The 15,958-nt window shown below is 46.1% G+C and overlaps 1 protein-coding gene across 1 annotated transcript in view; it reads right to left on the bottom strand.

Annotated features, from left to right (window-relative positions):
• Aco2 (aconitase 2, mitochondrial) overlaps nucleotides 1–15,958 on the bottom strand; it is a 42,675-nt gene that overhangs the window by 19,404 nt on the left and 7,313 nt on the right. Inside the window, exons 2-3 of the mRNA NM_080633.2 lie at nucleotides 6,300–6,436; nucleotides 306–564 (exon numbers count right to left, since the gene is read on the bottom strand). Of these exons, the coding sequence (NP_542364.1) occupies nucleotides 306–564; nucleotides 6,300–6,436 (396 nt within the window). The remainder of the gene's footprint in view (nucleotides 1–305; nucleotides 565–6,299; nucleotides 6,437–15,958) is intronic.

Genomic DNA, 15,958 nt, shown 5'->3' with positions numbered 1-15,958 from the left:
ATGTTTTCTGTGCTAACACTAGGGGCAATCTGTTAGTTTTCTAACATCTTTGCATCAGATTTTCATTTTAAGTATTAGGAAGAATTAAAAGCAAGTCTTAAAAAGATGTTAACCCTCAGGGCTGGGGAATGGCTCAGTGGTAGAACACTTGCTTGTCACATATGAGGTCTGGATTCCATCCTCAGACCATCAGTGCCATGGAAAGACTGACAGGCAGCTCAGCAGTAGTGCCTCAGCCTTCTGCAGCCTGGGCTCTGTCTCCCTTCCCCCACTCCACACCCAGCCACCAGCCCTCTTGGGCTCACCTTGGCCCTGCGCAGGTCTTTCTCACCCCCAACCTGGGCCTCAATCAGATGATCACAGTGGATGGTTGATGGTACAGCCACCTTAGGCAGCCCACTGCTAATGAACTGTAGCATAGCCATCTGGGCTGTGGCATCCTGCATGGCCACCCGGTCGGGCCGTAAACGCAGGTATGTCTTTCCCCGCTCGATCTCCTGGTTGGCTGGGTCATCCAGGTGTCCATATACAATCTTCTCTGAGAGAGTAAGAGGCCGGTTCAACCTACGGGCACAAAGAAGGAAGTAGCTTTGGGACTCAGCCTGGCACAGCTTTTCCCTCTCACATGTGTGGCAGTGAGCAGGCACAGAAGCATCTGTGTGCAGGATCCCAAGTTCTGCTTGTTTGCAGTTTACTTGAAGAACAAGTGAATGTCAGCATTATGGGAGGCAGGGCTCAGGGATCAGGAATTAAAATTATCCTTGGCTATGTAGCAAGCTGAAGACTAGTTTGGGTTACATAAAGCCCCGCTTTAAAAAAAAAAAAAAAAAAAAAATCAAGCCGGGCGTGGTGGTGCACACCTTTAATCCCAGCACTCGGGAGGCAGAGGCAGGTGGATTTCTGAATTCGAAGCCAGCCTGGTCTACAATGTGAGTTCCAGGATAGCCAGGGCTATACAGAGAAACCCTGTCTCAAAAAACCAAAAATAAATAAATAATAAAAAAATAAAATAAAATAAAAATCAAAACAATACAAAACAGTCAGGATAAACAAACATACAAAATGAGAGGCCTAGTGTTTTCAAAGAATATTTGCTTCTGAACTGCACTAGTGTGTTATCTAGCAGGTGCCTATCTGCATACACATTCTCATCAGATGTCAATTACATTCTTGGTATCTAATAAAGCAATGCAAAGGACACAGGCTGAGAGACCGATGTTAATAGCTCAGCTCACAGCTTACAGCCTGAGTCTCGGCTTGGGTCCCTTCGCTTACCTTGCTTCAGCACTAGGCACAGAAGTCTGAGGCACAAGTGATGCCTGCTTCTCTACTGTTTGAAAGGCTTCTCAGCCGATCTCACATGCACCTAACTGAGAGGTGTGGCTGCTGCCTCCATCTCCACTCCACACTTAGGGTGCTTTCCTAGATCCTGATTTCCTTGAAGGTTCATGGTTCCTCTCTACATGAAGATAAATATGGGAATCAAGCCAACCCCTCAAGCAGGCACAAACTTTGCCAGGCCTCAAGTACTTCCTCCTCACCAGCATGCCCTCCACTAGACCAAAGTCAACTCACTGCCTACCATCCTAGCTACCTTGCTGACTACCCACACAATCCAGCAGCCACACCCCCTTCCTCCCACCATTCCAGAAACTTCAGATGAACTTGAAACTGCCTAGGAAGCACCAGAGTTCACTACAGCCAAAGGCCAAGCTCTTTCACTCTAAAACACAGAGTCAGCAGCTCAGAGTTTATATCTGACCTTATCACTAAGGCACCAAATTAACAAACTGGCTTCTACCTGCCTTAAAGTACAGGACAGACTAAAGACAAAAGCTCACACTAACAGCATTTCCTTGGTTTTAAGACTTGGCTCAGAGAGCTGGCAAGATGGCTCAGCAGGTAAGAGCACTGACTGTTCTTCTGAAGGTCTTGAGTTCAAATCCCAGCAACCACATGGTGGCTCACAACCACCTGTAAAGAGATCTGATACCCTCTTCTGGTGTGTCTGAAGATAGCTAAAGTGTACTTATGTATAATAATAAATAAATCTTTAAAAAAAAAGAAAAAAAAAAAAAAAAAGACTTGGCTTCAGACTCATGACAGTCTTCCTGTCTCAGGCTCCTGAGTGCTGGGAGCAAAGGCATGTGCTACTGTTGCCAGGCGCTTTGTTTTGTTTTCAAGATAGAGAATGCTCTCTATAGCTTAGGCTAGCCCCCAACTTATGATTCTCATACCTCAGTCTTCTACCTCAGCATTCCTAATGCTGGCATTACATGCCTACATACTATACCTGGCTATTTGTGTGTGTGAATGTGTTGCTGTTTAATTTAAAAATTATTTTTATTTTATGGGCATGTGTGTTTTTGTGCGTATGTGTGCATCATGTGTGCATGTAGAACCCAAAGAGGCCAGAAGAGGAAGTGATATTGGATCTTCTCCTCCTCCTCCTCCTCTTCCTCTTCTTCTTCTTCTTCCTTCTCCTCCTCCTTCTTCTTTGATTTTCAAGACAGGGTTTCTCTGTATAGCTCTGTCTGTCCTGGAACTCACTCTGTGGACCAAGCTGGCCTCGAACTCAGAAATCTGCCTGCCTCTGCCTCCCAAGTGCTGGGATTAAAGGCGTGCTCCACCACCCAAATTGGATCTTCTTAAACTGAAGTTACAAGTGATTGTGAGCTGCTATGTGAGTTCTGGGAACCAAACTTGGGATCTCTAGAAGATCAGCAGTAAGTACTTAACTCTCTCTAGACCCTTTGTCCTGTTTTTTGTTTTGTTTTGTTTTGTTTTTTGGGTCGGGGGTAGAGGGCAGGGGGGCAGGACTAGGAATTTACTTTATAGCCCAGATTGGCTGCAAGCTCAAGAACCAACTATCTTGACTTCATGAGTGTTAGAATTACAGGTACACTAGAATTTGTAGATACCTGCCACCAGCTTGACATCGTTCTCTTATTTTCAAACAGCTTTATTAAGATAGGACACAGTAGCTCTGTGCTCTCAGCATTCAGGAGGCTGAGGTGACAGGACTGACACAGTGTAAGATGAGCCGAACAGTTAAGGCTGGTCAGGGCTACAGAGCAAGACTTTCCCTCCTCAAACAAGCAAAGGCATCCTGAGAGGCCGCTTTACTGAGGTATAATTAGACTGATAAGCCCTGTACAGGGCATATGTTTTGGAACTGGAAGTAGCTCAGATGCAGAGCAGGAGGTGCTAGGACCTTTACTTGGTCCTCATTACCACACACACAAACATCCCGAAACCCACACCCCAAAGCCCTTCCCTGCCCTCTGGTAATAACCCAGCCCATTCCCAGCCTACCATGCTCTCCAGTCTGTGACCAAAGGTCAGTGTTATGTGACTAGAGCCCTAAATCCTGGGATTGTTTATGTGTGTGTGGACATGTGCAAATAGGTATCTGTAGAGGCCAGAGGACTGGCGATCCCCTGGAATCAGAGTCATAGTGGATGGTGCCAGGAATTGAACTTGGGTCTCTCTAGAAGAGAACACTGAGTCATCTCTCCAGTCCCTACTCTTAGGCTTTCATAAGCACTTCATGCATAGAACTCATTTATACTCACAGTGCAGATGAGGAAACTGAGGCTCTGGGAGGAAAGTGAGTTCTCCCAGGTCCCAAAGCTGAGGTACAAAACTAGATGCAAGGATCCAACAGGGTGTGCTGTCTGTGCTCTCATGCTGACTCTACTGCTGACCCAGCATGACTCAGCAGGAAACGTGGACCCTTCCTTCTCCTCTGCCTGCCTGGGCCCATCTACTAATCTCAGTCTCCTAAGCCCTTGAACTAAGAGCTCTTCTCTAAAGTCCTAGATGGCCGGGCGGTGGTGGCACACACCTTTGATCCCAGCACTCGGGAGGCAGAGGCAGGCGGATTTCTGAGTTCGAGCCCAGTCTGGTCTACAAAGTGAGTTCCAGGACAGCCAGGGCTACACAGAAAAACCCTGTCTCGAAAAACCAAAAACCAAAAAAAAAAAAAAAAAAAAAGTCCTAGCTGTTCAGCTCAACTGGTAGTTCTAAGAATCTCTAGGTCTGCTTCATTAGAGAAGCCAGTAAAAGCAGCAAGGCTGGCCCTTTGCAGCAGCATATCCCAGGCAGGTGGGTGGCAGTGACTCACTGTATAGAATATAACCTCTCTTTCTGGGCTCAAGAGAGCTGAAAAATAGCACTAAAACCTTGAAAGAAATGCCTGAAATGCTCTTTAAACAAAGACCAGCCCGACACTGGGCTGCTTAGAAGGCTCAGCAAGTAAAGGCGCTCACCTCCACAATAGGTGACCTCAGTGTGGCCTGAGATGAACACACTCTAATACAGTATATGATGTACAGCTGACAGTGAGCAAAACTAGGGCAGCTTACCAGTACGTCTTCTGATAGAGAGTGACTTCGGATCTCTATCTATATTTATCTGTCCCTCTGTTCTTCTGGGTGGTGTTCTGTTCCTGGAAATGGAGTCTGGCTCTACTGTCAAAGGCTCTGAGAGGAGGAAGAGTCCCCTAGCCGTGCTCTGCCTTCTTTAAAGCTCTTAGACTAGCTTGATCTTCCTTAGGTCTTATGGGTGCAGTTACAGCCGTTGTAAGCTCATGTTTGATCAAGACACATGACATGCATGTTTGAAATTCTCAAACAAGAAAACACATTCTTTAGAATAAAAAACTTCTTAGAAGAGCCTTACCTCTACTTTTTCTCTATGTCATGGTTTTTTAGCCCTGGCACTACCTACACGTGGGCCAGGTGACTCTGCTATAAGGCTGTCCTGTGGCTGTTTAGTGGTGTTGTTAGTTCCTACCCACTACGTAGTAACAACCCTCACTCTGTTTCTAGTAAAGATAACTAAGAAATGTCTTGACGTACTGCTGAGCATCTCCTGAGAGCAAAACCAACTCTCTGAGGACAGCTGCTTGGTTCATGGCGACAACAAGAAAGGGCAGTTTTTCCAGTTACCTGAACCATGCAGATAGTTACCAGAATTCTCTGGTTAACACAGGGGAAAAAAATGGAAATTTTTTAGTAATTTTATTGACAAAGTTAAAATCTAAATATTGGTTTTGTTGCTTCAGCCAATTGCTCAGAGTAAAAACTAAATGACAAGCAAGCCAGGTGGTCCTGGAACTTGCTCTATAGATGAGGCTATTTTTAAAAGCAGAGATCCGCCTGCCTCTGCCTTCCTTGTGCTGGGCATGCACCAGAGGATCCTATTAAATATAGGGTTCTTAGCCGGGCGTGGTGGCGCACGCCTTTAATCCCAGCACTTGAGAGGCAGAGGTAGGCAGATTTCTGAGTTCGAGGCCAGCCTGGTCTACAAAGTGAGTTCCAGGACAGCCAGGGCTATACAGAGAAACCCTGTCTCAAAAAACAAAAACAAACAAAAAATAAATATAGGGCTCTTATCAGTTAAACTGCAGTGCAATCTCAGAGTCTTGGTCTGAAGAGACTCCCATGTGATGCCAAAAACCAACAGTGTTTGAAGCAAGGTCAAGCTCCCCTGAGTTATAACTGTGAGGGTGGGGAGCAGGGGCTGATGTAAGAGCCTCCCAGGTGACTTAAGCATAGAGTCTGGATGAACCCCACAAGACTAGAAGCTGGCTTGGGACTGGCTCAGTTGGTAGAGTGCTTACCTACTATGCACAAAGAACTGGATTTAAGGTCCAGTGTCATATATGATGGCACATGCCTATAATCCTAGCACTTGGTAGGTACAGGCAAAAGGATCAGAAATTCAAGATCATATCCTTGGCTACACAGTGAGTTCAAGGCCAGCCAGGTATACATGAAACCCAAATGTCAAGACGGCTCATTGGGGAAAGGTACTTGCCACGGAGTCTGACAATCTTAGTTCAATCCCTGGGACCCACATGGTAGAACAAGAGAATAATGAATGACTGCCCCAAGTTGTCCTCTAATCTCTTCATGTGTGCTGTAACACGCACACACACACACACACACATACACACACACACACACTAAAATGTAATTTAAAAAGCAATATTAGAACCAATTCTGGGGCCACTAAAGTCAGAGAGCATAGGCTAAGTGTAGGCTTCACCAGTCAACAGACTTAGAACTTTATTTAGAAGGTAGTTCTCTGCTGTGACACTCCTGGTGCTCCTGCCTCCTCCACCTCTCAAGTGCTAGGACTGCAGGCATGGGACACTGTCCCTGTTCTCTTCTTAATGTTACTCCTTGGATAAGGGACAGAAGCTCCAACACAAGATTTTCCTCTGCTGGGACCTTCGTTTCCTGAAAGGGAAGCAGCTTTCAGCTGTCACCTCAGGCTCCCCACAGCCTTACCGTTTACGGACAATGTTAATGTTCTTCTCTAGCAGGTCATATCGGATGTACTCACTGGGCTCAAAATGGCTCATGGCCACCTTGGCCCGTTGGCACAGGACAGAGGCCACATGGTACTGCCGCACACCCAGGGCCTTCTGCAAAACATAAGAAAACAGCACCATCAACGGGTTTGTTTCTCAAGTGTCTACATCTGAAAGACAGGTCCATGTAGTGAAAAAAATCAGGTGTCATGAGCTGTTATGTGACTGTAGCCTCATATCCCTTACCTGAAGATGGGTATCTTGGCAGCCACAGAAACATTTCCAAGAGGAGGAAATGGAAGGGCTTCCCAGCAGAGCCATCAGGCTCAAAGTCAAGTTCTACCACACAATTTCAACAGCTAAACAAGCCTTTTTGAGGCAAAACAGGCCTGGTTTGAACGCTTCATTGGCTAAGTCCTAGAGGAGTCTGTAACGGAGATCTAATAAGCTCTGTGGCCCATTCAGAAACACCCATGTCCAAGTTCAAGCAGCCGTGACACAATGCGCACACAGTAAGTTCCCTGAGGGTGGCGAAGGGCTCCCTTGCTATCTGACAGACTTACGTGTCTGCAAGATGGAAGAATGAATGAGAGGAGCCTGTCTTATGCTTGGTCATTATTACCTCACCCTTTCCAAAGGTGTTGCGTGACCCCGCCCCTTTTACCATGTGGAACAATGACTTCTAATGTAAGGGGGTGAGTGACGGTGTGGACCTTTTAATGGAGGCCATCAAAGGTATATTCTGTCAGGTTGACTCTGCCTTGGATTGCTCTGGGAAAAGACAATCACCATGCTGTTTAGACATATAAGCAGTTCAGGGAGAAGCCCATGCAGAAAGGAACAGTGGCCGCCTGTCAGTACCAGCACTGCCTTGTAAATGAGCCACCTGGCAAAGGAATGCATCTACTCCTACACAAGGCTTCACAGGTACCATTGGAAAAAAACTGTTTGCAGTGCTGAGGACTTCGCACATGGAAGACAAGCACTCTACTGCTGAACTACAGAGCTCAGCTCATCCAGACTATACCCACTTAACTGAGGCCGTGCCAGAACCACCTGGACAAGATACCCCTAGATTCCTGGACCACAGAAACTGGGAGAGGTAAATGTTGACTGTTGCTTCTATTTTGAGGTTCTATTTTGAGGCCTGTAATGCAGCAATGAATAAACAATAGTGAGGCTGGAGGACACTAAGTTAATTTTAAAACTCTGGATGACAACATTAACAAAGAAGGTGGGGGGTGGAGAGATGGCTCAGGGGTTAAGAGCACTGGCTGCTCTTTCAGAGGACCTGAGTTCAATTCGCAGCAACTACATGCTGGCTCACAACCATCTGTAATGGGATCTGATGCCCTCTTCTGGTGTGTCTGAAGAGTGACAGTGTACTTGTATACATTAAAAAAACAAACAAACAAACAAACAAAAAAACCCAGAAAAGGTGACCAAGATTAAGTAAATTCATCTGTCTTGGGAATGGTTTCTACTCTAAAACACCATGACCAAAAAGCAGCTTGGGGAGGAACGGGTTTATGTGCAGGTAACAGTCTATCACTGAGGGAGTCAGGGCAGAAACTCAGGGCGGCCCTGGTACAGAAGTCATGGAGGAGAGCTGCTTACTGCGTTGTCCATCCTGCTGTCTTATGGTGCCCAGCAGCCCAGGGGCGGCACCATCCAGTCAGTGGGGTCTTCCCACCAAGCACTAATCAAGAGAATGCTCCATAAGCTCGTTCACAGGCCAATCTAGCAGGAATATTTTCTTAGTTGAGGTTCCCTCTTCCAAGATGACTCTAGCTTGCGTCAGGCTGACATAAACCAGCTATCCTGGAACCCCCAGAAAGGACAGTAGAAAGGAAGACAAACTGACACTGGTGACCCAGGTCCCTTTGCAGTCTCCTGGAGATGATGAATCCCTGTTTGTTCCCACAGAAAAACTCAGTGCAGGTTCTCGGTGCTAAGAACAGGCCACCTCATGAAGCAGCATCCACCCTCACTAACGAATGACCTTCCCAATGCAGAGTTCAGATCTACTTGCCCTTCAGCTCAAAGGCCAGCACAGAGCCTTACTGTCTGCCTCATTAGCTGATGTAAAAGTCCTGCCCTGGGGCTGGTGAGATGGCTCAGTGGGTAAGAGCACCCGACTGCTCTTCCAGAGGTCCAGAGTTCAAATCCCAGCAACCACATGGTGGCTCACAACCATCTGTAATGCAATCTGATGCCCTCTTCTGGAGTATCTGAGGACAGCTACAGTGTACTTACATATAATAAATAAATAAATCTTTAAAAAAAAAAAAAAAAAAGTCCTGCCCCATGACACAGCGAAGGACTTCCCTGTGCCAAGGCACAGAAAAGGCAAAGTATTTCTGTTGCAACTACACCCAGCCTGAAACAGAGATAGGGCAGACTGGTTTTGATCTGAGTGTGTATTGGGCACAAGCACTGATTGTGCAAGCAGTTTTAAGATGACTGAAGCTGGGCACTCATCGCTTCAGAGCCACTGTGAAAACCAGGAGAGACTCTGTCAAGCTCTGAGTAGTTTGAGTACTTTTCTTTTTTTAGGGTGTTTATTTTCGATAGTCTTACTCTGAAGCCCTGGCTGGCTCAGAACTCACTATGTAGAACAGGCTGATCTCTGCTTCCCACTGCTGAGATTATGGCACGTGCCACCAAGCCCAGAGTTAGCTTGGGTTCTTCTTGCTGCTGTGCACCGATAGCACCACAGCCTTCACTGTGTCCTGCACAAATCGAGACGCTATACAGCTGTGGCACAGCTTGCTTCTTCACTAACAGCTTAGTGCAGAAACAGTTGTCCATGTCTGTACCTGGACCTATCTGTCCAATTTTCAAGTTCCAAAAGGCAATCCGCATATGCAGAAATGAGCTCAAGTTGGACTATAGGATTCCTAGAAGATAAAAGGCAGCATTCCTGAGGAATTTGTGAAACTGGTTCCCACCTGTCAAAAGGAGTCATTTCCCTTACCTCTGGCAAAGTGACACATGGCTCCATTGATATACTCCTGTGGCACCTTTCAGCTCACCAAAGCCTCTGGGCTCCCTCAGTCCCCACACCAATGACCCAACCTTTCCCTCCCGCAGATATCACTCTCCTTAAAAACCAGCTGTTCTCTACTGTTTCCTGCACTCTCTCCACTCCCCTCTCCTACTTCTATAACCCTGGCATGTCCAGTGTGCTGGCCATATTCAGTCTACTTTTTTCACTTTGCTCTGAGCTCTTCCGGATGCCTCTGACGATTCTCTCGTGCTTACAAACTTTAGCCATATCTTGGAGCCGTCATGTCTGTAGCTTCTTTACTGTGTCCACTCACATTAACTATTTATTTTTAGAAATTGACTACCCTAAGCATTAGTTACCTTAGAAATAAAAATAACAATTTCAGAGTCTAGCCTGGCAGGCAAAACCATAAACTACTCCTAATCACAATGCCATCAGCAAGGAAGCATTCCGATACAGGCTTATGAAGTAACCCTGAGCCCCACTGAGATGGCTCAGTGGACATAAGTAGTTGCTATGCAAATCTCATGACCTAAGTTCAATCTCCAGAATTCATAGCAGGAGAGAGCCCACTCCCCAAAGCTGTCTATCCTCTGACCTCCATCCATGTCATATGTGTGCCACATGGCAGGCAGATGTATAGAGGGCAGAGGACAACTTGCAGGAGTCAGTTCTGTCCTTCCACTATGTGGGTCCTGAGGACTGAACTCCGGTTAAGAGTTTAATGGCAGGCTCTATTACCCAATGAATCAACTCACTGGTCCATGAAATTAAAACAAAACAAAACAAAAGTCAGTCCCTAGCACTACATAAACGCAGCGTGGTGGTGCTGGAGACAGGACTTTAAGGCCAGCCAGGGTTGTATGAGACACTCTCAAATAGTGATGATGATGATTAGAAAACAAGGACAAGAACTATGCTGGGGACTGGACACACAACTTGATGGTAGTATCTAGGTATTCACAAGGCCCTGACCCCATGCTCAGCACCACTATGTGAATTGTGAATTCTTTTAAAGAATTATTTACTTATTGAATATGAGTACTCTATCTACATTTATACTTTATGCCCAGAAGAGGGCATCAGATCCTATTACAGATGGTTGTGAGCCACCATGTGGTTGCTGGGAATTGAACTCAGGACCTCTGGAAGAGCAATCAGTGCTTTTTTATTTTTTTAAGATTTATTTATTTTATGTATATGAGTATACATTGTAGTTGTACAGATGGTTGTGAACCTTCATGTGATTGTTGGGAATTGAATTTAGGACCTCTGCTTACTCTGGTCAACCTCACTCGCTCCAGCCCAAAGATTTATTTATTATTATAAGTTCACTGTAGCTGTCTTCAAACGCACCAGAAGAGGGCATTAGATCTCATTATGGGTGGTTGTGAGCCATTATGTGGTTGCTGGGATTTGAACTCAGTACCTTTGGAAGAGCAGTTGGTGCTCTTACCCACTGAGCCATCTCATCAGCCCGCAATCAGTGCTCTTAACTGCTAAGCCATCTCTCCAGGCCCATGAATTAATTTTTAAAATGAGTATAACTTCTGGGTAACAACAGATTATTTACTGAGTGCCTACCATGCATGAGGCATTCTGCACACATTAATCTCTAATCTTCAAAGCCACCCGTGAAGTAATAACTCCTTTGACCTATCTTCCCATGGAGGAAGAGTGACCAAGGCCATGTGAGCAGGTGGGGGACCCAAACCCAGACCAACTAATCTACTTGTTTGTAACTGTCCTAGGCATGTTATTCAAGTCTCTAAGCCGCCCTCAAAATGGGCTCAACTTTATAGTCCTGAAGAGAAGCCATTTCCATGCTCAACACTGAGTCATGGGCAAGCATGGCAGTATACATGCCTAGGATCCTAGCACTTTAGAAATGGACACAAGAGAACAGAGTTCAAGGTCATCCTCAGGTCCTTAGTCAGTCTGAGGCCAGCCTTGGCTACCAAAGTCTGGGCTATCAAAGTTGGGGCTTCAAAATGAATGAATGAATGAATAAATGAGCAAAATCCTTAATCCTGGTGTTGTCCTGCTTTCTCTGTGAGAGTTTCTGTGAATGACAGCCAACACTTGTCCACAACACTTCTACTCTGTTGGATCTGTTCTAGGTCCGTGCTGTCCAGCGAGGCAGCCCGAGCTAGTGGAATTGAACGACACTTTTATTGTTTGTTGTTGCTGTTGTTTATATTTAACATCCATGTTGGGGGAGATAATCTGTCATGGCATGTGTGTGGAGGTCACAGAACAGCATGTAGGAGACAGCTCTCTCCTTCTACCCTGTAGGTTACAGTGACTGACTTGGGTGTCATGTGTGACATTGGGTACCTTTCCCAACTGTCTGATGTCCCTTTACTATTAATTAAAATTTAAATACCACACAGGGACCTAGACAGTTGGCTCTTTGTCCATGCCTGACCTCTGAGGCCAAGCTCTTCTCAGAATAATGGTTCTCAGACCCTGGGGACACCAGAATCCCTTGAGTATGTTCAAACTGTACAATCCCGTTCCCACTCAAGATGGCTCAGTCTCCAGGGTGGGGCTTCCCCAGCTATCAGAAGACAACAATCTGTCCTGTTATCCTCTCTAAGGACAGCTATCAGGTTTTTCAATTTCCTACTAACAGGCTTATCTCCAAGTCTGCTGGCATTTACAGCTCCACCAAACAGCCTTAAGGCAATAACACAGCCAGTGGACACACTGCAGGACACGCAGACTTCCACACACCGTAACATCTTGGCTGACATTTTCCTGACCAACTGCCTGCTCCCTTCCTTTCTTTCTGGGACAGGGTCTCATTACGTAGTCAAGGCTGGCAGGAGACTCAGTGTTAGACCAGGCTGTTCTCACACTCAGAGAAGATCCACCTGCCTCTGGTCCTGCGTGCAGGGACTCAGAGTACAGTCACATTCAGCACTGACTGTCCTTGTTTGTTTTTGAGACAGAGTCTCACTGTGTAGACTGTTTTACCCTCTGAGCCATTTCACTGGCCTGGATTTTCTTTTTTTTTTTGTTTTGTTTTCTCGAGACAGGGTTTCTCTGTGTAGCCCTGGCTGTCCTGGAACTCAGAGATCCACCTGCCTCTGCCTCCCAAATGCTGGGATTGAAGGTGTGCACCACCATGCCCGGCTGATTTTCTTATTTTTTTTTTAAGATTTATTTATTATTATATGTAAGTACACTGTAGTTGTCTTCAGACACACCAGATGAGGGCGTCAGATCTCATTTCAGATGGTTGTGAGCCACCATGTGGTTGCTGGGATTTGAACTCAGGACCTTCGGAAGAGTAGTCAGTGCTCTTAACCGCTGAACCATCTCTCCAGCCCCTGATTTTCTTATTTTTAAAACAGGGTTTCACACTGTCGCTCAAGCAGCTCTACAACTGTGCAGCCCAGACTGGCCTCAAAGTCAAGATGATCCTCTTCTTCTCAACACAGGGATGACATGTGAGCCACCACGCCTGGCTTGTATACCTGATTTCCTGAACCTGGATGAAAAACCTAATAACCATGATCCTAGTTTAACATCTTCACTACCAGTTTCTGTCCATCTCCAGTCCTTGTGGCCTATAGAAGTCCTTGTCAGTACCACCTGATCCATGAACAAATGAGGCATGGTGTCTCTACCCTGTTGTCAATCTAAAGCATATTAATATGTCTTAGCTCTTTATTTTACACATGACATTCTATTAACTTTATTTAGAAACTGGGCCTGACTCTGTTGTCTAAGTTGGTCTCAAACTCACAATCCTGGCTCACCCTCCCCACACTAGAGTGTACATGCTACCCAGCTCACTCACACAGTTTAAACTCTCCACACACTACTCGTAAGCAGCAAAAACCTGACACAGAGTTAGTGAATGTCCAAAGTCTAAAGTCTCCCTTGCCAGGTACTTTTGGCTGTGATTAGTGAGGAAGCTTGGTAAGAACAGTGTGATTTCTTTAGGACATTTGATAGATCAGTCAGTTGTCCCTAACAACAAAACACAAACGTCAGGGTTTAGTGGCGGTTCAATGTGGTGGCTGTTACACTGGGTTGAACATGAGTACCCAAGAGTACTGACAAACAGCTCAACATTGGCCCCACTACACATCTGCCCTCATGAACCTGTCTGGTTGCTCACACTTACTATGCGGCTGACACACATGGAAAGGCCCAGGCTTCCCAGACACAGCATGGTACTCTAGTGACTGTGGGCCACATCTTATCCTAGATCTCTGCCCCCAGAACAAGAAAGGATGGGAGGACTCTACAAAGTTAGGATTCTTCTCCTACTCACCTCCAGGTTCCCAGAGGCTGCTACAAGACTTTCTCCTCACTCACAGCTTACTGTGATGGACTATCGGAGTAGTGACCTTCTTGTCTCTCCCAGTCCATAAACAGGCAGTCATTAGTACCTTTTGCTTAGGTGTCACCTGTCCCTTATAGTGCACAGGGGAAAACTCAGAGGGATAGATAGCACCCATGGCTGATTCTGTCTTTCACCTATAAGTAAAAAGCTCACTGTGAGGTGATCACTTGTCTTAACTGCACTAGTCGGCGACCCGGTCTAGTGTGAAGTGGACAATCAGTAAGTACAGGTCTAGTGTGAAGTGGACAGTGAGTACAGATCTAGTGTGAAGTGGACAGTCAGTAAGTACAGGTCTAGTGTGAAGTGGACAGTGAGTACAGATCTAATGTGAAGTGGACAGTCAGTAAGTACAGGTCTAGTGTGAAGTGGACAGTCAGTAAGTACAGGTCTACTGTGAAGTGGACAGTCAGTAAGTACAGGTCTAGTGTGAAGTGGACAGTCAGTAAGTACAGGTCTAGTGTGAAGTGGACAGTCAGTAAGTGCAGGTCTAGTGTGAAGCGGACAGTGAGTACAGGTCTAGTGTGAGGTGGACAGTAAGTACAGGTTTCATTTGACTTTTAACAATGGGAAAGCCACAGAACCCTTCAACAAGATCATGAGATCAGAGCTGAATTTTAAAAATCATTGTGGTATTATTATACAATGCATTCAAGGATGTGGAAAACACTGGAAGAGGCTGTAGGTATGACCTTTCCCTAGGAACACATTGTATCTAACACTTGAGTACCTATTATGTGCCAAGAAACATAGCAAACACTAAGAAGAAAGACAGCCCTACAGTGATACATCTTTGTTGGGTCAAGATCAGCAAAAGTCCAAAGTAACCTTTGCAAAGATAATAAAAGAGACTCCTGCCAACAGTAAGTGCCTCTGCATGGGATGCTTGGGTGAGAAGTCACTGAGGAACAAGACGTACACATCATAAAATATAAAGCAGGGACCAGACCTGGTCAGATAAAGTACTTTCAGGTAAAGAAGGTACTCAGGAAGTCTGAGGCAGGAAGGGAAAGCTGAGAGTTCAGACTGGGGCTACAGTGTAAGATTTTGTCCCAAAACAACGAACGCATAACCAGACAAAAGGCAAGACATGGTAAAAGGTGGTACAGCCCTCTACCCCTAAACCTGAACTCTTAAATTTTGGTTTTTCAAAAGGAACACAGCTTGAGGAACAGACCCCACCATTAATCCATGCTGCACCTGCCCCTGTCATGGTGCCTGGCTGCTACGAAGGCAGATTGCTCCCATCCTGTTATGCCTAGGTTACACCGGAACTACCTGTTAGTGAGCCACCATGTCCGCGGGTCCTTGACCTCAGAAAGCCACGAAGCTGCAGGTGGCTGAGCTGTTCAGAGACTGGGCTCCTGAGTCAGGCAGGGTCACCCAACTGTCAGTGTGCCACTGTAGATAGCCCAATATAAGAACCAGGTGCAGAAATAGCATCCTTCTAGATCTGGATCCTCTCCCTTAGAATCTCAGCCTCCTGGGCTGTGAGACTGCAGGATTCCTAACCTCTCTTGAGCCTTAATTTCCTCTTCTATAACATAAAGGCAAAAGAGTAAAGACTGTGAGGGTTGGAAAGAACACACAGTTCTAAAATGTAGAGAAAGGCCCAGAGTGACAACACAAAGCTGTCAGTGGGGACTAGGAAAAAGAGCTGGAGAACTCCTCCTGGGCTAGCTGTACTCTACTAGGAGGAAGTATGAATACAGATAGGGTCAGATCCTTGTTATTCTTGGCCATCGCCTCCACAGTTCCAAGGCCCACTGTTCTCAGCAACTAACTGCTCAGCCCTTCCTGGCAGGGAAACCTACTGAGCTGCTCTTCTAGATGGGCAACCCAGGAATGCCTGTCAATCAACACTTTGTGGAGTGGAAGCATCTTCCCACACCTCCACTGCAGCTTCTAACAACATTTTCCCACCTCCAGTGATAGGCAACGCTTGGCACCTCGCCTAAGCATCTAAAGCTACACAATTCCCTCTAGCCAGCATGCAACCAGCTAGCTTGGTTGCTATGCAACTAGCAAGAACAAAAGTGGTGCTATCCTTTCCAGAAACAAGGATAAGTACAGTGAAGAGCCATGCTCCCTCCCCCACCCCCAAGTCACAGCCTCTAAATGTCTAGCAAAGGCAGCAGGGGTTCCTTTAATAAACAGGCTGATGGATTCACTCATCCCTCTAATTCTCTTTCCTCCAGTAGCAGAGATTGCAAGCTGCATATAAATCCTAAGCCCTGCTCTAGCCGGCAGATTGGCAGCCAGTTCTGCA

The sequence above is a fragment of the Mus musculus genome, chromosome 15, assembly GCF_000001635.26.
Source record: "Mus musculus strain C57BL/6J chromosome 15, GRCm38.p6 C57BL/6J".
NCBI lineage: Eukaryota > Metazoa > Chordata > Mammalia > Rodentia > Muridae > Mus > Mus musculus.
This window is presented reverse-complemented; position numbering and strand designations above follow the sequence as displayed.